This window comes from Megascapheus bottae, chromosome 7 (assembly GCF_031878675.1).
Source record: "Megascapheus bottae isolate mThoBot1 chromosome 7, mThoBot2.hap1, whole genome shotgun sequence".
NCBI classification, from domain to species: domain Eukaryota; kingdom Metazoa; phylum Chordata; class Mammalia; order Rodentia; family Geomyidae; genus Megascapheus; species Megascapheus bottae.
The window spans coordinates 68709260-68730127 of NC_143515.1; the positions used below are offsets into that span (position 1 = coordinate 68709260).

The 20868-nt window shown below is 37.5% G+C and overlaps 1 protein-coding gene across 1 annotated transcript in view; it reads left to right on the plus strand.

Moving 5' to 3' along the window:
- Positions 1–20868, plus strand: part of Atad2b (ATPase family AAA domain containing 2B) — a 128943-nt gene that overhangs the window by 91583 nt on the left and 16492 nt on the right. The window contains exons 20-23 of the mRNA XM_090337380.1: positions 912–1047; positions 4739–4935; positions 8241–8400; positions 19738–19860. Of these exons, the coding sequence (XP_090193506.1) occupies positions 912–1047; positions 4739–4935; positions 8241–8400; positions 19738–19860 (616 nt within the window). The remainder of the gene's footprint in view (positions 1–911; positions 1048–4738; positions 4936–8240; positions 8401–19737; positions 19861–20868) is intronic.

Genomic DNA, 20868 nt, shown 5'->3' on the forward strand with positions numbered 1-20868 from the left:
CCACACCCTCCCAGCCCTTTTATCTTTAGTTTTGTGTGTGTGTGTGTTTATTTTTGTTTTTTGTTGGTCATGGGGCTTGAACTCTGGGCTTTAGTTGTTGTTGTTGTTGTTGTTGTTGTTGTTGTTTTTTGCCAGTCCTGGGCTTGAGCTCAGGGCCTGAGCACTGTCCTTGGACTTTCTCAAGGCTAGAGCTCTACCACTTGAGCCTCAGCACCACTTCCGGCTTTTTTCTATGTATGTGGTACCGAGGAATCGAACCCAGGTCTTCATGCATGCTAGGCAAGCACTTTAACCACTAGGTCAAACTCCCGGCCCCGCTTTAGTTGTTTTTTGAATTGAGTCTTAAGTGTTTTGCCCAGGGCTGGCCTTGGACTATAATTTTCCTACTTAAGACTTCCCGAATAGCTGGGATCATAAATATATACACTCTTGTGATCAGCTTAAGGATTGAGATGAGTGTATGGGGGGTATCTCAATTTTTGTCCTGCTTGACTTCAAACAATGATTTGCCTAGTCTCTATCTCTTGAGTAACTGCATTTCTTAGGATTATAGATATGAGCAGCTGTGTCTGGCCCCTTCTAGCATCTTACTGCAGATTGTGGATAATTACTTTTCAGCTTTATGTAAAAGTGCATTGAGATTGTTGCCATCTGACTATTACATTTTTGCTATTTTCTGGTGATTCTTCCAAATATGGTTTCATACAATAATGGCACCTGGACATTTTCCCATTCTGATTTAATCTATGAGGTCTACTTTCTCATTAGAATAATCCATGAGTGAATTCTGTAAATAATTGAAAATGGTACTGGAAATTGAAGAAATTGTAATTTGGTATAATATGTATGCTTTTAATTCTCTATGTATTCAATGTCTTTGTGTGTGTGTGTGTGTGTGTGTACATGTATAGGTTAAGTGTATCTTTAGAATACAGTATGAAGAGGTCTTATATATTCAAAGGCCTACTGAAGAGGATAGAAGAAAATTTTTCCAAGAATTGATTCTTAATCAGGCATCAATGGCTCCACCACGAAGGAAACATACTGGTAAGATCCTAAAGTCTTTAGGAAAATATGGGAGATAAATTAAGAAATATTTGTGTTTATAAGTGCATGTGTGCTGGTGGCAATGTTCAAACTCAGGACCTTGCTCTTTTGCTTAGTTTTTCTGCTCAAGGTTGACACTACCATTGGAGCCATAATCTCTACTTCTAGTTTTTTCCTGGTTAGAGGTAAGAGTGTCTCAGAAATACCATCTCTTTTTTTCCAGTCGGTTGTGGTGCTTGAACTCAGGGCCTGGGTCTAGTCCCTGAGCTCCTTTGCTCAGAGCTAGGGCTCTGCCACTTTGAGTTACAGTGCCACTTTCAGTTTCCTTTTTCTTTTCTCTTTTTTTTTGTTGGTGGTGGTACTTGAACGCTGGCCCTGGACGCTGGCCCTGAGCTCTTCACCTTAAGGCTGCTGTCCTACTGCTGGGCCTGGGTACTGTCCCTGAGCTCTCCAGCTCAAGGCTGCCACCCTACCCCCTTGAGCCACAGTGCCACTTCCAATTTTCTAGTGGTTAATTGGAGATAAAGAGTCTCAGGATCTTTAGTGCCCAAACCTGGCTTTGAACAGAGATCCTCAGATCTCAGTCTCCTGAGTAGCTAGGATTACACGTGTGAGCCACTGCTTCCCACTTACTTTCAGTTTTCTACAGTGGTTAATAGGAGATAAAACTTTCTTTCCTGGGCTGGCTTTCAACCGCAATTCTCAGATCTTAACTCCTGAATACCTAGGATTACAGGTATAAGCCACCAGTTCCTAGCTAAAGAATTCGATTTCTTAGAGTTAGTCTCTCTCTCTCTCTCTTTTTTTTTGTATTTTTTTCTTTATTAACGTTGATTTTTACATCGTATTTTAAATGACAGGTTTAACAAACAAGTGTTCAAGAAGGGAATCTCTGTTTACAATCACTGGGACTTAGTATTTAGAACTTAATCAAAATTAGGCTAAGGGTTTGTATGTCATAGAAACATTAATTTTAGAAAATAAAACATTATGTCTATAGGGTCTATATGTTTTTTTTTTTTTTTTTTGCCAGTCCTGGGCTTGAGCTCAGGGCTTGAGCACTGTCCTTGGACTTTCTCAAGGCTAGAGCTGTACCACTTGAGCCTCAGCACCACTTCTGGCTTTTTTCTATGTATGTGGTACCAAGGAATCGAACCCGGGTCTTCGTGCATGCTAGGCAAGCACTTTAACCACTAGGCCAAACTCCCAGCCCTAGAGTCATATGTTTTATATCTATATAGTTATGTTTATATTTCCATTACCATGTCCATAGCATTGGGTATGCAGATACTGAGTCCTCACTCTTGTACTCTTTGGATTTAATAGCCACATATTAAGGATACCATGCGCCTTTTGCAGTCTCTCTCTCTCTCTCTCTCTCTCTCTCTCTCTCTCTCTCTCTCTCTCTCTCTCTCTCTCTCTCTCTCTCTCTCTCTCTCTCTCTCTCTTTCTTTTTCCCCCAGTCCTGGGCTTCAGCTTAGGGACTTTCTCAAGGCTAGAGCTCTACCACTTGAGCCTCAGCACCACTTCCAGCTTTTTTTTTATGTATGTGGTACCGAGGAATCGAACCCTGGTCTTCGTGCATGCAAGGCAAGCACTCTACCACTAGGCCAAATTCCCGGCACTTCTCTCTCTTTTTTTAAGCCTTTTCTTGATGATAGTGCTATTTGTCTTTAGATGAACAGGCATATAGAAATTCCCAGTATATTCACCTTCTTTAAAATCATGAAGAAAATCTTCAAAGCTTTATTAAGTAGTATTTCTTATCACTGCTCTCCAGATGCTGTGGTAGATTTCATATTCTGTTGCTTTAAAAAGCTGAAGGAAAGTTGGGTGCCCATGACACACGCCTATCATCCTAGCTACTCAGGAGGCTGAGACCTGAGGATCATGGTTCAAAGCCAGCATAGGCCTGGACTTGTCCTTGAAACTCTTATTTATCTCCAGTTAATCACCAGAAAACTGGCAGTGGCACTGTGGCTCAAGAGGTAGAGCAGTAGCTTTGAGCTGAAGAGCTCAGGGACAGTGCCCAGGCCCAGAGTTCAATCCCCATGACTGAGAAAAAACAACTTCAGATCTTCCCTGTAACAGGCACTTGAAGTATCCAAAGGTTTAACCAGTGGGTTGTGAATGCCAAGTGTTGTGCCAGTAATTGTGGGGTCCAAACTAAGAGTTACTTAGAAGTTCATTTACTTTTTCTGGCTTATTTACTCATTATTCTAGTATATTGTTGGCTCCATTTGATAGTACCTTTTAATCACTATTTGTGGCCTTGTGTGGATCTCTTAGTATGTTAAATATCTCATCATGAAAATACTGCCTTGTTCTCCTTCTTACTTTTAGATATGAATTTTTTTAGTTCCTATCTAGATGTCAATTTTTTATGTTTAAGATTAACATAAGTTTTTTTCTTAGTTGCTTCTATTGAATTTTATTTTTCATCTAACAGGCTATTTAGAAGTCAGGAAAATACTTAGCATTTTATTCCCAAGCTTTAATGGGATGCCAGGAAGATGTTTTAAGGAATTAGAGAGCATTATCATCAGAGGAATTAATGTGTAATCTTTTAAGATTTTTGATTTGTCTTAAGATATATATTGAGTACCATTAATTTTATGTGCAGCATCTCAGACTAGTTTTCTTTCTCTTGGGGTTCATGTTTTAGTTTCTTCTATCCTTTTTCTTTTCTTTTTTCACCGTCCTTGTAGGCTTTACCTTCAACTCTTTTTTTTTTTTTTGTCAGTCCTGGGCTTGAGCTCTCAGGGCCTGAGCGCTGTCCTTGGACTTTCTTAAGGCTAGAGCTCTACCACTTGAGCCTCAGCACCATTCCGGTGTTTTTGTATGTATGTGGTACCGAGGGATTGAACCCGGGCCTTTGTGCATGCTAGGCAAGCACTCTACCACTAGGCCAAACTCCCAGCCCCTATCTTCAACTCTTATGTACAGTACTGAGAATATGAGGTTATTTGAAGACCTGTCTAAAATCAGAAGTTTAGGGGGAGATAGGAAGGATCAAAGAATTGTTACTTATCTAGCAGACCTTTCATATATGTATGCATGCTTATCCCATTTTGAGAAGCAATATTAAGAAAAATCACTAAGTAATTTAAGATATTTAATGTTGATTTTTCTTGAGCTTAGTCTAAAAATCTATTATTATCTATTATTAAAGCAGTCTTTGTGAATTATTTATAAATGAAACTAAAATGACACTGTTCGTTTGTTTTCATTTTCATTTAAATTTACTTGCTGGATTTGCATGGCTCATACTAATCTGTGATTCTCCTTTATAGATTTTTTTTTTTTTTTTTGCAATACCAGTGTTTGAACTCAGGCCTTGGTGTTTACTAGAGAGATATTTTTACAGCAGCATCATACCTTCATCCCCCCCCCCTTTTTTTTTTTTTGAGTCATGGGCCTTGAACTGAGCCTGGGCATTGTCCCTGAGCTCTTTAGCTCATAGCTACCATACTATCCTTGGGCCAAACCCCACTTCCTGTTTTCTAGAGTGTTCTTCACGGGCCAGCTTTGAACCATGATCCTCAGATCTCAGCCTGCTGAGTAGCTAGGATTACAGGTGTGAGCCACAGTGCCCGGTTTTCCTTTTTTTGAGTAAGAGATTGCTAGAAAAGTTATTGAGGTCTTGGCTCACTATGTTGGAATCTTCACAATTTTTTTCTCTTTTCTCTAGCTCTTTGTGCTATGGAAGTGCTTCCTCTTGCACTACCTTCTCCTCCTCGTCAGTTATCAGAATCAGAAAAAAATCGGATGGAGGATCAAGAGGAAAATACTTTAAGAGAATTGCGGTTGTTTCTCAGGGATGTAACCAAGAGGCTGGCCACAGACAAACGCTTTAACATCTTCAGCAAACCGGTGGATATTGAAGAGGTCTTGTTTCAGTAATGTGCAAACAGTGAAGTTGAACTGGCTAAAAGAAAAAAAAATATTGACATCTTTTTTTGGAAGGAAAAAAAGCAAAGGCATGGATGAATATTACCCCTAGCCTATAAAATTTTAATCCATGTTATAACTACCAATGTCATCATGAAACATTTGGTGACTTTTGGATTAAATTAGTGACCAATTTATATGTGTCCTCTTAATTATTGATCTTTGTGATCATATACTCTTTAAGTTAAAAAGAGGATTAAAGTTGCTTTATTGAAATATTCTTACTAGACTATTTTTATTCCAGGATAAATCCTGTTCTCAAAAAAAATATTGGTATCAATACCAATTAACATTGGCATTTGTCAAATTACATACGCCTTGTGAAATGAAATTTTTTTCTTTCATGTTTCAAAACTGCTGTCTCTAAGACACTGTTTGAAGTACATTCCATATACCTAAAACTTGTTTTTCTCACAACAGACTTTTCTCTGTTCCAAGTGGAAAATTTCTCACTTTGTTTGTATATTGTTTTGTGTGCTTGTGGGAGCATGAATTGTGATGATGAGAAAAGGAATTTTCCACTTGGGTTCTACTATGATACTATCAATTACATTTTTTTTTATCCTGGGATAATATAGTGTGGATGAACACAATGTGATCTTTACTGGCCTTCTTCTTATAGTTCAGACTCCATGTTTGAGCAGCTTTGATGTTTTTATTTTATTTTTTATATTTTTTTATTTTGAATTATAAAATGATTCAGAGTTTAATGCTATGTCCTGATTGTGAAATCTGTGCTTTAGGACCTGAGCAGATTCCTTTGGAACCATTACCTGATCTGTGACTGGGAAGAATGAGCTAGCATTACTTTTTTTTCCTCCCGAACAAGTCAAAATATTCTCTTTCCCATCTTTTTGGAATAGAGGGACTTTCTAAATTTTTGTTTATCTACAGTCATAGTTTTATCCATTTGATCCTCTCAAAAACCTTGTAAGTTCATTATTATCATTCTTATTTTACAACTGAGGAAATTGAGGCTTGTTGGCAGGTGACATAGTGAAGATTTGAATATTTTTAAAAATTCAAATCTCCAACATTTTTCTCTATGAGATAGTTGTCACTCTATAATCCATGCTGGCCTCAGTCCGCATATCACCTGCCTTGGTCTTGAGTGCTGAGGAACTGCAGAAGAGCACCACCATTCTTACATAATAGCTGCCTTATCTAGTTTTCTCCACTGTGACATGCAGGATATACTAAATTCATATTTTGAATTAGTAAACATGACATTATACTTATGAAGATTTTTTTTCTGTAGTGTTTTCTTAATGTTAAAGCTATCAGCCAATTTTAAAGACTTTTTGTGTAGCAGTATGGGGCTAAGGACCAAACTCAGAGCCCTAAACATGTTAGTCAAATGTTTTACCAATTGAGCTTCATCCTTAGCCCTATGGATGATTATTTTAAATAAAAATAAATACCGCTGCCTTTTGATATATTTGGACTCTGATAATTCTTAAAAAATAAGCCAACCTCCATGCTGAGAGTAAACTTTTGCTGAAGCAAACATTTTCCTTTTAACTGGAAAAGACTGTCAGAATTCAAAAGGCATCTGTTTGTAATATAATAGAAGTTTTCTAAAACATAGGACCATGGCAAGGGATAGGAATGTTTATAAGACAAAATTTTATGTAAGGGCATGTTTCTCATTCTCATTAGGTTTATTCTGGATCTTTGATTACTTTTTTTTTTTTTCCTTTAGTCCTGGGCTTGAGCGTAGGGCCTGAGCCCTGTCCTTGGACTTTCCCAAGGCTAGAGCTCTACCACTTGAGCCTGAACACCACTTCCAGCTTTTTTTGTATGTATGTGGTACCGAGGAATTGAACCCTGGTCTTTGTGCATGCTAGGCAAGCACTCTACCGCTAGGCCAAACTCCTGGCCCTTTGATTACTTTTGAAGCTCACATGCAGGGAATATCTAGGAAGCATAAAAGAGTGGAAATGAGATGATACTTAGATAACCGAAACATAAACTTTTATAGTAAATAATGAAATTGAAATGCCCCAAAATTTTATCAAACAAAACTCTAGAATATCACTATTAGATTTAAAATTAAGCATATTTATTAAATTTTGTAGTTTTAATAATATAAATTTCATAGTGCTTTTCAGTTTATAAACATTTCCATTTATAGAAAATGTTAGGGTATGCCATGAATCCAATTAATGCCTTCTGAACTGTTACTTGTTCTAGTATAGCTGCACTACTATCCATAGAAGATTGAGTTTTCAGCTAAAATTAAGTATAAATATATATCCATACCCATAGTTAATTTTTAATAAGTAATATTAAAATTTGAAAACTGTATATGCAAATTATGTATACATATGTAGTTTGTACATGTATATCTATATGTGAACTTAAAAGTCAGACCATTGATGCCATCTGAAATTATGAGAAATCGTACTGTGTTTTCAGAGAGCAGAAATCATTTTGTCTTCTGAAACTAGTCCTGAATTAATTTTAGGTATAGTTGTTAGTACTGCTTTTATATCAAATTTAATTATTTGATTTGAGATTTACATTGAAGAAGGCAATAACTATAAAAGTTTCTAATACATTCTTGTTACTACAGTGAAGTGAAACACAAAATTTGTCATTTTGGAGCATCTCCCAGAAAATTGATATGTAAAGCAAAAAACAACTTCTTTTGTATATTCATTTATACTTTGGAGCAAATTTAGCAAATCATTTACTAGTTTTAGAAATAGTACTGAATTTTGTTATATAATTGACTGAAAATATTTGTAATGACTCCAAAAGATTGGAAAATATTTTCCATGAAATGATTCATCCTATAAATCTAAAAAAAAAAAAAAGAAAATATTTGTTGAAAATTTAAAACAGATTTATCAGAAAAACATCACTAGTAATAGGAAAATTTTTGTTTTTTAATTTCCTTTTCCTTTTCTTCAATTAAGGTAAAATTACTGATCTTTATTGGCAACTTATACATTTTTTAAAATCAGACAAGCCCCAAAGGTTTAAAAACAAAATTCCCCAAACTGATAGTCCATTGCAAATTTCAAAATTGATTATACTTGGAAAGTGAAGCTTTTCATGGAAAGTATGTCAGAAAGTAACTTTATTAAGCATAAATTGCACTGTAATTTTGCCAATTAGTTATTGCTTAAATATGTAGATTTCATTGTTAAAGAATACTTTTGGTGTGTTTCTATGAACCATGGAGATCACGTGAAAAACTAAAAGTAACTTCAGCTAAAATATTCTCTTTGTTTTAGGTTTCAGATTATCTTGAAGTAATCAAAGAGCCAATGGATTTATCAACAATAATAACAAAAATTGATAAACATAATTACTTGACTGCTAAAGATTTCCTGCAAGATATTGATCTCATCTGTAGCAATGCTTTAGAGTACAATCCCGATAAAGACCCTGGAGGTAAGTAAGGATCTTAGGGTAGGGTTCACTTCAGTAATTAGAGAATGTTTTCCATTTGTAACATAAAGTCATGCCTGTGCTTTAAGCAGATAAATGATATTGCTTACCATTATATTTAGAAATTTTATGGAACTAATAGTCTACTGTAAAATAATGTGCTTAAATTAGAAAATTTTGTTGTTCTAGGTACTATGTTCATGCCCAGTTTATTTTCTTTACTTTCCTTGCACTTTTTGTACTTAGGATATGTTCAAGTTTGTTAGAAAATAGAGCAAATGAGAATTGAATTTAAAATATATTTAGTCAACAACAGCTTTGATGATGAACACAGTGAATTTTGAATTTGTGGTAACAATTGTGGGGACAGAACTGGTGTGTGAACTCAATGCTTTGACCTTGTTAGGTAGGCAGGTTCTGTTTTGCTTAAGCAGTTCCTCTTGATATCTGGTTGTTTGGGATAATGCTTTTGCTTTTTGTCAAAGTCTGCCTGAACTACATTTCTCCAATTTATGCTTGGGGTGATAGGGACAAGCTGCCACACCCAGTATTTTTGTGGAGATGGGTTCTAATCAGCTGTTGTTCTCAGCCTAGCCTGGAACTTCAATCATCCTTATCTATATTCCATCTATATTAAATTCTTTTATGTAGATTATTTGTTCTGAAGCATGTGGGTATCTTCATATTATTTTATTGTCTTATTCCTAATTCTACTCTATGGTCCATAGTTCTAACTGTTGTCATTGCTCTCCAGGGAAGACTCCCAAGAACATATTTGTAGGTAAACAAGATGAGTTGATTGTAAGCAAGGGGATTTTATTATAAGACAGAATATGCATCATAAAGGGAATCACACAGAATTTGGGCTTATATTAAATAATCTTTGGGAAAGAGTAAGAGATGGAATTTTGTGATGAATTGGATTCTGTTAAGAAGTAGGATAATTTTGAGATTGTTGGGGTTTTTAAAATATAATTTTATTGTTATTATATTGCCACCAGCAGCACTACCACCACCACCACTACCACCACAAACAAACCCTGTTTTCCTGAAATTAATTTCGATATAGTAGCTTAAATGTTCAGAGGACTATACCTTTGGGTTTCTTCCCTAAGAGTATTTTCCTCCGGTCTCTATATGTGGATGAATGCCTGGAGGACTGTATAAGTTATGTCCTGTTGTATTTTGAGTTCCTAGAAAGCAAGATGAATGGAGGAAAGCTAAGGCACTGGTTGGTAAAGAAAGGATAATCACCCATAGTAATTGAGGATAGGATTATGTTGGGTCTTTTTTTGTGGCTAGGATAATGTGTGGGTTTTTTTTTTTTCTTTCTGTTTCTAGAACTGATTATAGAATGGCCTTGTTTTTATTATGACCCATTGTGGTCACACATTAACCTTGTCTGATGCTGCTGTTCTGTGCAATGATTAATGCTTAACATAAATACAGTGAGTCTTGGCTAATTGTGCCAAACTAACTCATAGCTGTTAAAAGCTATTTTCTACCAAGAGCAGGTGGCTTATGCCTGTAATCCTAGCTACTGAAAAGGCTGAGATCTGAGGATCCCTGTTTGAAGCTAGCCAGGGCAGGAAAGTCCTTGAAACTCTAACCTCCAGTTAGCCAACAAAAATGCTAGAAGTAGAGTTGTGGCTCAAGTGGCAGAGTGTTAGCCTTGAGCGAAAAAGCTCAGGCCCGAAGTTGACTCCAGGGCTGGCAGAGTTGTTTTCTCCCTTCATTGGAATTCTATTTCCTTCCTTCCTTCCTTCCTTCCTTCCTTCCTTCCTTCCTTCCTTCCTTCCTTCCTTCACTCCCTCCCTCCTCCCTCCCTCCTTCCCTTTCCTTTCTTCCCCTTCCTTCCTTCTTTCTCTCCCTCCCACTCTTTTTCTCTTCTTCCTTTCCTTTCCTTTCCTTTCTTTCCCTTTCCCTTTCCCTTTCCCTTCCCCCCCTCTTCCCCTTCCTCTTCCCCTTTCCCTTTCCCTTTCCCCTTCCCTTTCTGTCAGTTCCAGGACTTGAACTTTGTCAAAGCTAGAGCTCAACCACTTGAGCCATAGCACCACTTATGGTTTTTTCTATGTATGTGGTATTGAGAAATCGAACCTGGGTCTTTGTGCATGCTTGGAAAGCATTCTACCACTAGGCCAAACTCCTGGCCCAGGATTCTATTTCTTCATTAGACACACAGAAAGTGCTTCTTAATTGAAAAACAATTTCTTAAACTAAGGTATTTAGAATACAGTTTAAATTTTATAATTTATATTATTTTGGGACAGTGGTTCTCAACCTATGCCATATGATTGAATGATTTAATTCCTTGTATCTGTATTCAGTTTATTAGTTTTTACCTGAATTATAGATGATAGGGATTCATATATCCTGATTGCAAGTTACAAGGCAGAATAAAATGCTTATATAGTAAAATTTGGTCTATCTTACAGTTCTTAGACTTTGTGTTTAGGAGATTTGCCTCTTACATGATTTGGTATTTACTTTTCTGAGTTTTATTTATTTATTTATTTTTTTGCCAGTCCTGGGCTTGAGCTCAGGGCTTGAGCACTGTTCTTGGACTTTCTCAAGGCTAGAGCTCTACCACTTGAGCCTCAGCACCATTTCGGGCTTTTTTTCTACGTATGTGGTACCAGGGAATCGAACCCGGGTCTTCGTGCATGCTAGGCAAGCACTTTAACCACTAGGCCAAACTCCCGGCCCCACTTTTCTGAGTTTTAATTAAACATCTTTTAGAAAAAATTATGGCAATAAGACGAATGAGAGAATTAAAGTTATTTGTAATCATGTTTGTTTTGTTTTGTTTTGTCATTTGTGGGACCTGAACTCTGGGCCTGGGCACTGTCCCTGTGCTCTTCAGTTGCAGGATACCGCTCTTCTACTTGAGCCACAGCACCACTTTGGTTTTCTGGTGTATAATTGGAAATAAGAGTCTCAAGCCTGGGTTGGCTTTGAACCTTGATCCTCAGATTTCAGCCTCTTGAGTAGCTAGGATTACAGGCATGAGCCACCAGAGCCTGGATTATCTAAAAAATTTTTTTTGAGAATTTTGTTAGTTGATATGTTTTTATACCCTTAAAATATATTATATAATTACACACACACACACACACACACACACACACACACACACACACACGGCTAGGAATGTGATGGTAGGGTGCTTCCCTAGCATACATGAAGCCCTGGAAGTTCTGAGAGTTACTCAGAAAAGTCCAGAAGTGGTGCTGTGTCTCTATGGATAGAGTACTAGCCTTTAGCAAGAGAAGCTCAGAGATGGTACAGTGCTCAGTCCTGGAGTTGAATCTCCAGGACTGGCATGGCATTGGGTGAAGGTGGGGAATGTAGGGGGGCAGGGGGAGGGAAACAAGGGGCCAGTCCTGCAGCTTAAACTCAAGGTCTGGACACTGTTCTTGGGCTTTCTCAGGCTAGTGCCCTGAGAAAGTGCGCTTCTGGCTTTTTCTATGCATGTGGTACTAAGGAATCGAACCCAGGGCTTCGTGTATGCTAGACCTGTACTCTATCACTAGGCCACACTCCCAGCCTGGAAGGGGTTTTTATACCCTTAAAAATAATATATGCATGTACTGTGATAATAAATGTCCTATTATCAAGTTTTTAGTATTCCTTTGTTATAAACATTGGTAAGTTTGCTTCTTTGTTTATTGATTATATTAGTTATATTTGAGGGATTGATTATTATATCTCCAGGCATGTTTATTATACCATAGTCCAATCAATTTTACCCTCTTTATCATACTCCTAGCACTCTTCCCTGTAAGAAGTAGAAAACTATTTTTATAGAGACATACTTTATGTATATCTTGATTTTCTTAGAATAAACTCCTTAAAATGAAATTTCTGGATCAAGCACTACTTTTTTTTTTTTTTTTTTTTTGGTGGGTCATGGGGCCTGAACTCTGGGCCTGGGTGCCATCCCTGAGCTCTTCAGCTCAAGGCTAGCATTCTACCATTTTGAGCGACAGTGCCACTTCTTATTTTCTGGTGGTTAGTTGGAGATAAGAGTCACTGTTGTGCCTGGGCTGTGCCTGAGATCCTCAGATCTCAGTCTCCTAGTAGCTAGGATTTTAGGCGTAAGCCACTGGTGCCTGGCTTACACTTTTCTTTAAAAATAATTTTTGAAGAAAACCTCATGCAAGCACCATGAGGATAACTGCTAGCCAGTTTTGTGTGAGTACTTTAGTTCTTCATATGTTCTTCTATGGCAGGCAGGTGGTGAAATGTAGGCTAGATATTAACCTTTTTCACTTCCTTTCCTTGATACTCACATTGGGTCCTGAGGATCGATTGCATGCATGCCTTTATGGTATGTTAGACAGTTTGTAAAAGGTCTTGTGTGCTGATGCCTTAAGCGGTTAGTTTTCTAGATGGAGGCTTCTGGTGTTGGTTGTGTGATATGGTAGTAGGAATGTAGGCTTTGTAATTAGTCTTAGGCTTTACTCTTAGTTCTTTTCCTAGTTCTTTAACTTCGATCAAATTAAGCTTTCCAAATTTTAGTTGCCTCATCTATTTGTTTCTTTGTTTTTTGCCAGTCCTGTGGCTTGAACTCAGGGCCTGGGCACTGTCCTTGGACACTTTTTGCTCAAGGCTAGCATTCTGCCACTTGAGCCACACACAGCACCACTTCTGGCTTTTTCTGTGTGTGTGTGTGTGTGATATTGACGAATCGAACCCAGGCTTCATGCATACAAGGCAAGCACTCTACCACCTAGCCACGCTCTCGGTCCCTCACCAGTATTCTTTATTTGATGTGGTTGTAAAGATTAAATAAGGCAGTGTTTTAGGTTGAATCTCATGAGATTGCCATTTTCATATGCTTCAAAGTAAATACTAAGCCTTTAGCATATTATGTTCCTTAAAGGTTAATGATTGGCACTTATTTCTTTGTATTTTTAAAATTATATTACAATGTTTCTGGGTATTGGCTACATATTTGCTCTAAAATGACTCCTTACACTCCAATTTATTTCATTCTGTAATCTTACTTTAAATATAATCCTTCTTTCTTTTTTTGTGTGTGTATGTGTGTTATTGGGTCATACTTACACAGCTACTTACTTGGCTGGAACTTTACTACTTGAACCATATCTCTCACCCTACTTTTTGCTGGATTGCTTTTGGAGATGGAACCTCACTGACTTTTCTGAGTGGGCTGCAGTTTTGAACTGCAGTCATCTAGATGTTAGCCTCTTGAGAAGCCAGCTTAATCCTATTTTGTAACTGATCTAGAAATTATAAAAATAGATTTCTGTGTTTAGAGGAACCCATTTAGAAGATCAATACAGACTTTCTCCCTTAGGTAATTAATTATAACCTCTTTGATATAAATAGTACTTTTAAGGAAGAAAGAGTAGTTTCTGATTCAACACAATCTTTTACAACAAAATAAAATGGTATACTTAAAGAATCTGGCTCTATTTTATACCTAGAGTTGGTATAATTATAACTTTGTCCTTCACTCTTTTAGATTAGTATAAGTGATATAATTCGAAAGCCTTATTCTAGCTATGTTCAGATTTTTTTTCCCACATCTTTAGTCAAGAGACATGTTTTTTTGTTGTTGTTTTTTGTTTTTTTTTTTTTGGTAACAGAACCACTTGTTATGTTCCAGCAAAACAACCTCAGGGTCTGTTACGTTGCAAGTGGAAATTATATGAATGTTGTATTACTTTTACAAGCTCCTATGAGCTTAAAGTGTTCCATTTTGCAGAACACTTGGCCATTGGGGGTGTGTGTGGGGGGAATAAAACTTAGCCTATACATATAATAAGACAAAAGCTAGCATTTGGAAACTATCTCTGTTGCCTTGGGGTTTACTCACATTTTCTCCCTTAAGGATAATGTAGAGATAAATATGAAGTTGAAGAGAAAGAAAATGACCAGAATCAGATATTTGAACCTTAAAAGTATTAAGGATATATGATATATATATATATACATACATACATATATGCATTCATAGTCTTACAAGGTCTGCATTTTTCTTGCCCCTAAGCCCACTTTTTTTTTTGGGGGGGGGCTTGAACTCAGCCTGGGCATTGTCCCTGAGCTCTTCAGCTCAAGGCTACCACCCTACCCTTGAGCCAAGCCCTACTCCCAGTTTTCCAGAGGTTAATTGGAGATTAAAGTCTCAGGTTCTTTTGTGCTTGGGCTGGATTTGAACCTTGATCCTCAGATCTCAGCCTCCTGAGTAGATAGCATTTCAGGTGTGAGCTATCCACTGGCTCTGAGCCCACTTTTATAACTATCATTTTTTAACTGATTTTGCTGAAATTTCTTGAGTTTTCTTAGTGTCTTGAGTTTCTTAGTGTCTTTGTACACTTGTGTGGGAATTAAACACCCCAGATTCACCCAAGCTTTCATAGCCTTATTTAGCTTACTGGTAGTACATTTCCAGACTTATTCGCCATAGTTATACTTTTCTAGGCTTCAACCCAATTCATTCGTACTTTGGTTAGTATTTATGAATGCCATGTGCTAATTAATGAGCAAGATACGTAGAATAAAAAGATGACTATGACATTTTTTGCCCTTTAAGGCAGAAATATCACATATCTTATAGTATCATAGATCATTATTCTATACTTGTTTGTATTAATCTACTAGGGTTGCCATAATAAAATATGGCAAACTAGATGGTCTAAACAACAGAAAATTTGGAGGCTGTTCAGGAGGAAGTATCAGCAGATTTGATTTATTTTGAGACCTCTCTTCTTGACTTAGGGGTGATCACCTTCTCCCTGTAGCCTTTTCTTGGTGCTTGTGCCATTATATCCAATTTTCTTCTTACAAAGACACCAGTCAGATTAGATTAGAATCCAACCTTGTTTTATATAATTACCTGTTTAAAAATATTTCTAGATGTAGTCATATTTTGAAGTACTGAGGGTTGATGCTTGGAAATATAAATTTTATAGTTACTTGAGGATGACACTTTACCATTCTAGTAACATGTCCTGTCTACCTGCTTGCTAGCAGATAAAAATCAGATTTTTCTGCCTGAGCTTGCTTTTAAAGGTGATCCTCAGATCAGATCCAAAGTAGATAGGATTACAGGAGTGAGCCACTGATACTTGGCTAATGGATTTTTTTTTCTCTACTCACTACTTTTTCTCTATTGAGGATGGAGATGTTCATTCTAGTTATTTTTTCTTTTAGTAGTGGCACATTAACTGGGTGCTGGTGACTCATGTCTATAATCCTAGTTACTCAGGAAGATGAGATCTGAGGACCCCAATTAGAACCCAGCCCAGACAAGAAAGTTTGTGAGACTCTTTATCTCCAATTAACCACCAGAAAGCCAGAAGTGAAGTTGTGGCTCAAGTGGTAGAGAGCTAGTCTTGAGCATCAAAGCTCAGGGACCGTACCTAGGCACTGAATTTAAGTCCTAGGACTAGCATACACACACACACACCACCACCACCTCCTCCAACAAAAGCACTATATTACAAGTATATGCAATTTTTATGTCTATTGTACCTCAAAGAGTCAATTTAAAGTAAAAAATCCTAGCTGGTGGCTCTTTCCTGTAATCTTAGCTGTTCAGGAAATTGAGATATAGATGGTTGAGATTTGAGCCCAAGGGAGGCGGAAAATCTCCATCTCTAGAATTTTGAAACTGTTTTGCATACAACGAGCAGAAAGCAAGGCTGGAAGCATATAGCTCAAGTGGTAGAATGCCAGCTAAGCAACAAGCCAAACAAGCAGGCAGACCCTCTGTTAAAACCTTAGTACTGGACAGTGAGCATGGCCTTGTGATAGAGTGCTTGCCTAGCATGCATGAGGCCCTGGGTTCAATTCCTTGGTACAACATACAGAAAAAGCCAGAAATGGTGATGTGACCCAAATGGTAGAGTGCTAGCCTTGAGAAAGCCCAAGGACAATGCTCAGGCCCTGAGTTCAAGCCTAGGACTAGCAAGACAAATAAACAACAAACCTATACTACCAAAAAAAAAAAGCTCCCCTAAAACCTATCCCCCCAAACCCATAGGATGTTATAATATGTTAACATTAGGTCCAGATTACGAAGTAATTGTGATTCTTTGGTCATAAGGAAAATTGTTGAGACCTGTATTTATGTGCCTACATGGTATCATCATTGGAATATATTATACTAGAGTTTTTGGATATTACATATATCTATGTATATAACACATATACTAGAGTTTGGGGATATATATATATATATTATACTAGAGATTTTTATTTAGTCTGTTGAAATTAAGTAATTATAGAGTACTAGACCTAAGAGTTCTGTCCAGTTCTGACCTAGATTTTTTTAAAAAATGTATTGTAAAGGTGATATACAAAGAGGTTACATTTAAATAAGTCAAGCAAAGAGTACATTTCTTTTTGGACCATGTCACCCTTTTCCTTACTCTGTCCTAGTTTCCCCTCCTGTCTCCACCCACAAACTGTATAATTCATTTTCAGTGTAGTATCTAGTGAGAACTACTGCTACATTTGTTCGCCCGTTGTCTCTCCATTCCATTGGGATGTTTATAGTCATCTTAAAACAAGAATGCCTGCAACTAAACTCTGTAATCTGCAGCCTTTCCTCCTCCTCCTCCTCCTCCTCCTCCTCCTCCTCCTCCTCCTCCTCCTCCTCCTCCTCCTCCTCCTCTTCTTCTTCTTCTTCTTCTTCTTCTTCCTCTTCTTCTTTTTCTTCTTCTTCCTCTTCTTTCATCTCCTCCTCCTCCTCCTCCTCCTCCTCCTCCTCCTCCTCCTCCTCCTCCTCCTCCTCCTCCTCCTCCTCCTCCTCCTGCTCCTCCTCCTCCACCTTTTTAATGGGTCTTGGGGCTTGAACTCTGGGCCCAGGGCACTGTCCCTGAGCTCTTCAGCTCAAGCCTACCGCCTTACCCCTGGGCCTGGGAATTGTCCCTGAGTTGTTCTTCAGTTCAAGGCTACTGCCCCACCATTGAGCCCCAGCCCCACTTCCCATTTCCAGAGGTTAATTGGAGATAAGAGTCTCATGGACTGTTGTGCCTGGGCTGGCTTTAAACCTTGATCCTCAGATCTCAGCCTCCTAAGTAGGATTACAGGCATGAGCCACTGCAGCACTGTTTCTTCTTCCTTTTTTTTATTCATTCCCTGGTTTTTCAAATTTTTCAGTTACTTTATATTCCCATTGTTTATTTTCTGTGTTCTTTTTTTTTTACTACTCTTTATTAGTGGATATTAATTGTACAAAACAATTCCCCCATTTTTTCATGTAAGACTCTAGAAAATTGTCTTTGATATTTATTATTTCCCTTGATGTGCTTTATCACCAATTCCCGTGATTGAGAACCCATGTCCATTCCATGGACATGTAATCTCTTCCTCTCATCACCAGTACCCCAATACAAGGCACTGCTCTGTCACTTTAAAAAGACCTAGTGATTGTGCTCCTTGGTTTTATTTTTAATTCCTTTCAGTCCAGTCTTCAGATAACATTCTGAGTGAACTTACTGCGTTATCACCGTAGAACAGATTCCATTTTTGTTTCCTGAACTCTTTGCTCTTTTACCGTAGGAATTTCTCATAGCATTTTGCCTTAACTTGTGGTGATTCTCTTCCCTTTCCAGTGACTGACTATTCCAACGCATGTTCCTGTGTCCCCTAGAGTGCCTCCTCTTCAGATCCGTTTTTCCTTACTTGCCCATTGAAAATTGGTTTGCATACCAGAACCCCATACTTTTCTTCATAGTTATTAAAGAAACAGTTAAGGAAACTATTTAATACCATGTTTCTATTTAGCCTTGAGTACTGACAGTTGGTACCATGTCTGGGGTTTTGTTTTGCTTTTACTGTGTATCTATCACTTGGCTTTTTCTAGTATAGTTGACAATATTTGTGAATGAAAACATGTATTGGAGAATATATATCATAAGGAAATATACCAGTGGTTGCCTTTGAATGATTTTTTTCCCCTGATCCTCAGGGCCTAGGCACTGTCCCTGAGCTTTTGTGTTCAAGGCTAGTATTTATGGTACTACTTGAGCCATAGCTCTATTTCTGCCTTTTTTTGCTAATTGGAGATAAGAGTCTCAAGGAATTTCATGCCTGAGCTGATTTCAAACTTCAATTCTCAGATCTCAGCCTCCTGTGGAGCTAAGATTACAGATGTGAGCCACCTGCATCTTACTGAAAATGTCTTTTATAAGATTCTGTAATGAACTATTAAACTTTCTGATCCAAAAAGCTATAAGTAAAACATATTTCTCTTTACACTTTATGTCTTTACTAGAGTGAATTAAAAGTAGGTGTCATTTTTCTTGTACTTACAGTATTAAAAACTACTGTGGTTTGTTTGTTTGTTTAGGTCGGTTGTGGGCCTTGGACTCTGGGCCAGGGGATTGCCCCTGAGCTCTTCACTTCAAGGCTGTGGCTCTTTCACGTTGACTCCCAGCACCACTTTTAGTTTATTTGCCTTTTTTGTATATGTTGCATCACATGAGTGAGACCTTTGGGCTTTGTGGGAAGCAGGAGCTCTTTTAGAACAATCTTTGGTGATTGGGAGTTTGGCCTAGTGGTAGAGTGCTTGCCTAGCATGCATGAATACCTGGGTTCAATTCCTTGGTACCACCTACATAGAAAAAAAGCCAGAAGTGGTACTGTGGCTCAAGTGGTAGAGCTCTAGCCTTGACAAAGTCCACGTACAGCGCCCAGGCCCTGAATTCAAGTCCTAGGACTGGCCAAAAAAAAAAAAAAAACAAAAAAAACAACCCACCAACAAAACAGCAACAAAGTATTCTTAGCTATGGTTTACCTAGAACAGAGGTTATCTTCTCTACTGTATCTGCCAATAGTTTATTTAACACCGGTTTTCATATTTTAGTTTAGTTTCTTTAAATGTTTTCTTTACTCTATATAATGTATTCTTTAGAAGAGTCTTTTTTTTTTTTTGTGGGTCATGGGGCTTGAACTCTGCTCCTGGGCACCGTCCCTGAGCTCTTCAGCTACTGCCTTACCCCTTAAGCCACAGCCCCACTTCCTGTTTTCTAGTGATTAATTGGAGATAAGTGTCATGTGCTTTGGTGCCTAGCCTGGCTTAAAACCATGATCCCCAGATCTCAGCCTCCTGAGTAGCTAAGATTACAGGCGTGAGCTACTGGGCCCAGCTTTTAGAAGAGTCTTGATCAATTTTTTTTTAATCATAAAATAAAACTGTACTTGAAGCACTGGTTTGTAAGGTTAGTACCTGCATATGTTAACATCCTTAAGAAGTTTCTGTTTTTTTAGCCCTACCCAAATGACCACTTTTTTACCTACTAATGCTTATTACAATTTTATTTAAGTCTATCTCCAATAAATTTATGGTCATTTTCTTAACAGATAAAATAATTAGGCACAGGGCTTGTACCCTGAAGGACACTGCACATGCCATCATTGCAGCTGAATTAGATCCAGAATTTAATAAACTCTGTGAGGAAATCAAGGAAGCAAGAATAAAAAGAGGTGAGTTATAGATATAGACTTGCAGAAGAAGCTATCTTTATTCATTTCACACGAACAGTCATTGAGTGATATTTTGTTAGGGATACTGGTATTATAAAAATATGTTCTGAGCCATAATTTTTATTAATTTCCTTATAGTGTACTGGGCAGTGACATATATAATAAGCATAGTTAATGACTTAAATTTTTATGACTCTATAGACATAATGTTTTATTACGTAGATTAGCATGTATCTATGAATATAAACCCTCAGCCTAATTTTAATTATGTTCTAAAATCTAAGTACCAGTGATTAGAGAGATTCCCTTCTTGAATACTTGTTTGTTAAATGTCATTTGAAATATGATGTAAAAATCAATGTTAATAAATTCTTTAAATAAAAAAACTAAAAAAAATTTCATGCATTCATGAGGGTGAGTAAATTCACATTTCTTTTATTTGGAGCTATGTAATGCAGTATTGTTGATTTTACCAACTTGCTATGTCATTGAACACTAGAACTTATTCCGCCTACCTGGCACTGACAGTGAGTGTATCCATTAATTTTTTTTATATGTATGTGGTCGAACCCGGGTCCAAACTTCCAGCCCTCTATTAATTTTTGTAAATTCTCAAAGATATTTTCAAAAAATCATCTGAACTGTTTAGGGTAGTAATATATGTTTAAAAATAAAATATTTCTTAGAGACAATGCCCAGGCCCAGAGTTCAAGTCCCATGAGTAACAAAAACAAATAAATAAATGCTTCTTTGTGGAGTTGTTCAAGTAGTAGAACACCAGATGAGCAAGGAAGCAAGTAAGTCATCACAAGGCCCTAAATTGAAGCCACAGTACCAGAACAAGAAAAAACAAACAAAAAGATATATTGTTTCTTAATGCAGTTTCCTTTACAGAAGTATAACTTTTTTTTTCTCAGTTGTGGGACTTGAACTCTGGGCCTGGGCTCTGTCCCTGTCCCTGAGCTCTTTAGCTCAAGGCTAGCGCTCTACCACTTGGAGCCACAGAGC